Below are 2,253 nucleotides of genomic sequence, written 5' to 3'. Positions count from 1 at the left end.
CATTTAAAGCTCTTCATATATCTTTAAATGAAACAAAGAAATAAATAAGTAAAAAAAAACTACAAGATAGAACCTGTATTAAATTGGGGACTAACCTGCTTTTGAGAAAGATCAGGGGAGAGCCACCCTATTGTAAGGGTGTTCTCTGACACCAGAGAGTGTTCTCCTGATTTTAGGAATAGGACCTACAATAATTCAAAATGCTTAAAATGTTAAAATACAGTTTTGAAGAAAAGGAAAAAAAAGCAGTAAATTAAAAAAAAAACAACAAAAAAAAACTCATTTTAGAACAAATAAGTAGAGCAGATAATACAGAAAATTATTCAAATTAAAAATCCATGTAATAACAATTTGGAAATGTACTCAAAAAACCTAACAGAATCCGAGCAGACTGGTGATGGTCTGCATCAGTAAGACTTGTATCACTTGGGAAAAAGCAACTACTGTAGGGATGGAGTGGAGTCTGGGTCCACCAGTCCAGACCATGCTTCTTCAGAGTAAAACTGAAAGGAGAGAAACAGCAAAGGATGCAAAGACCTGGCTGGCTATCTTATTTTCCTCCAGTCAATTTTATCTTTGAGAAGGGATTTGATTGAAACATTACCATGTGCCACGCCACACAGCAATTTCACAGAATGCTGTTGCTTTTTCCCAAATAATATTCGTATGTACTATGTAACTCGCATGGGCTCTGAAATCCTATGGTAAAGAAAGAAAAAAAAAATTCTGTGTATAATACACACTTTTTGTCTTATATTCATGATATATGTATATAGAAAGTTTGGTATAATTGCTGTTTAAAACAATAGTAATGTTCACATATTTAAAATGAACTACAAATTCAAAGAGGGATCTTTATTGATGGAGGCTGTAGAAATTAACTTTTGAATTGTGAAAATCTGATCAGTGTGAAAGGACATAAAATCATTTCCATTTAAATAGTTTCTTTGTTGAATACTTTCTTTTAATAGAAAGATGTTTATTCAGCCATGCGGGTCAGAAATTTTTTCCCAACCATTGTGGTCTTGGGTTCAATCCCTTTGTGTGGCACCTTGGGCAAATGTCTTCTACTATAGTCACAGGCTAACCACAGCTTTTTAAGTGGATTTGGTAGATGGAAACTAAAAGAAGCCCACCATGTGTGTAGCCTTAAGAGATTGTGTGATGACTAAGCTGAGCATCACCATCATAAATGCAATTTTTGATTTAAAAAAAAAAAAAAAGGTGCTTAGCAACGAGCAAGTATAATCTTGCTTGAAGACAAAGGAGGGTTGGTAACAAAGTGCACCTGGCTATAGAAAATCTGACTTGGCAAATTCTGTGTGAGCCATGCAAAACTGGAACAGAGGACATCAAATTTTATATATATAGGTGTGGCTGTGTGGTAAGAAGCTTGCTTCCCAACCACATGGTTCTGGGTTCAGTCCCACTGAGTGGTACCTTTGGCATGTGTCTTTCACTATAGCATTGGGCTGACCAAAGCCTTGCGAGTGGATTTAGCAGAGAGAAACTGAAAGAAGCCCATCATATTTGTGTGTGTGTCTGTCTGCCATTGCTTGACAACCAATGCTGGTGTGATTATGTCCCCATAACTTAGCAGTTCAGCAAAATAAACTGATAGAATAAGTACAAAGGTTGATTTCTTCAACTAAAACCTTTCAAGGCCATGCTCCAGCATGTCTGCAGTCGAATGACAAACAAGTAAAAAAAAATAATACACACACACACACACTGGCAGTTTGTAATTACAATATTCCAAAAAAAGAAAGTATGTTCCTGCTTATGTTCACATTCTTATAATAATAGTATTTATGTATTACTATCAATTCTTCAGATTATGCAGTTTAAGTGGTATTTAAATGTGACTTTTGTACTGAAGGCCTGGGATGTGTACCTGTTAGTTGTCCCAAATGTTAATAACATCAGCTCTATCACAGAAGAGGGAATGCAACATTACTGTTATTTATTTATTTATTGACTCTTCATTGCACATCATGGTTGTCATGAATATGGCAACACACCTGATGGAGGAATGGAAGGTATTAACAAATCTCGCATACGATATGTACAGCTGATATTTATAAATTTTAAAAAACCAAAAGTGTGTATTATACATGAATAAATGATAGATAAGAGGGGAGGGAGGGAGGTCAGGAATTCCCTTTATTTTTTTTTTTAATGGTGTTTGAAGGTCAAAAGTCAGACCAAAAAGAATGCAGTCAATAGATAAAATCAGCACAAATGATCATTTCT

General features: G+C 35.1%; 1 protein-coding gene across 12 annotated transcripts in view; it reads right to left on the bottom strand.

Moving 5' to 3' along the window:
• LOC106884116 (KH domain-containing RNA-binding protein qki.L) overlaps positions 1-2,253 on the bottom strand; it is a 77,342-nt gene that overhangs the window by 5,078 nt on the left and 70,011 nt on the right. For all 12 annotated transcript variants that reach the window (XM_014911997.2, XM_014935685.2, XM_052974749.1 and 9 more), the window contains one exon: positions 96-185. In XM_014911997.2, the coding sequence (XP_014767483.1) occupies positions 112-185 (74 nt within the window). In that variant the 3' untranslated portion in view covers positions 96-111. The remainder of the gene's footprint in view (positions 1-95; positions 186-2,253) is intronic.

Source organism: Octopus bimaculoides, chromosome 19 (genome assembly GCF_001194135.2).
Source record: "Octopus bimaculoides isolate UCB-OBI-ISO-001 chromosome 19, ASM119413v2, whole genome shotgun sequence".
Classification (NCBI taxonomy): Eukaryota; Metazoa; Mollusca; class Cephalopoda; order Octopoda; family Octopodidae; genus Octopus; species Octopus bimaculoides.
This window is presented reverse-complemented; position numbering and strand designations above follow the sequence as displayed.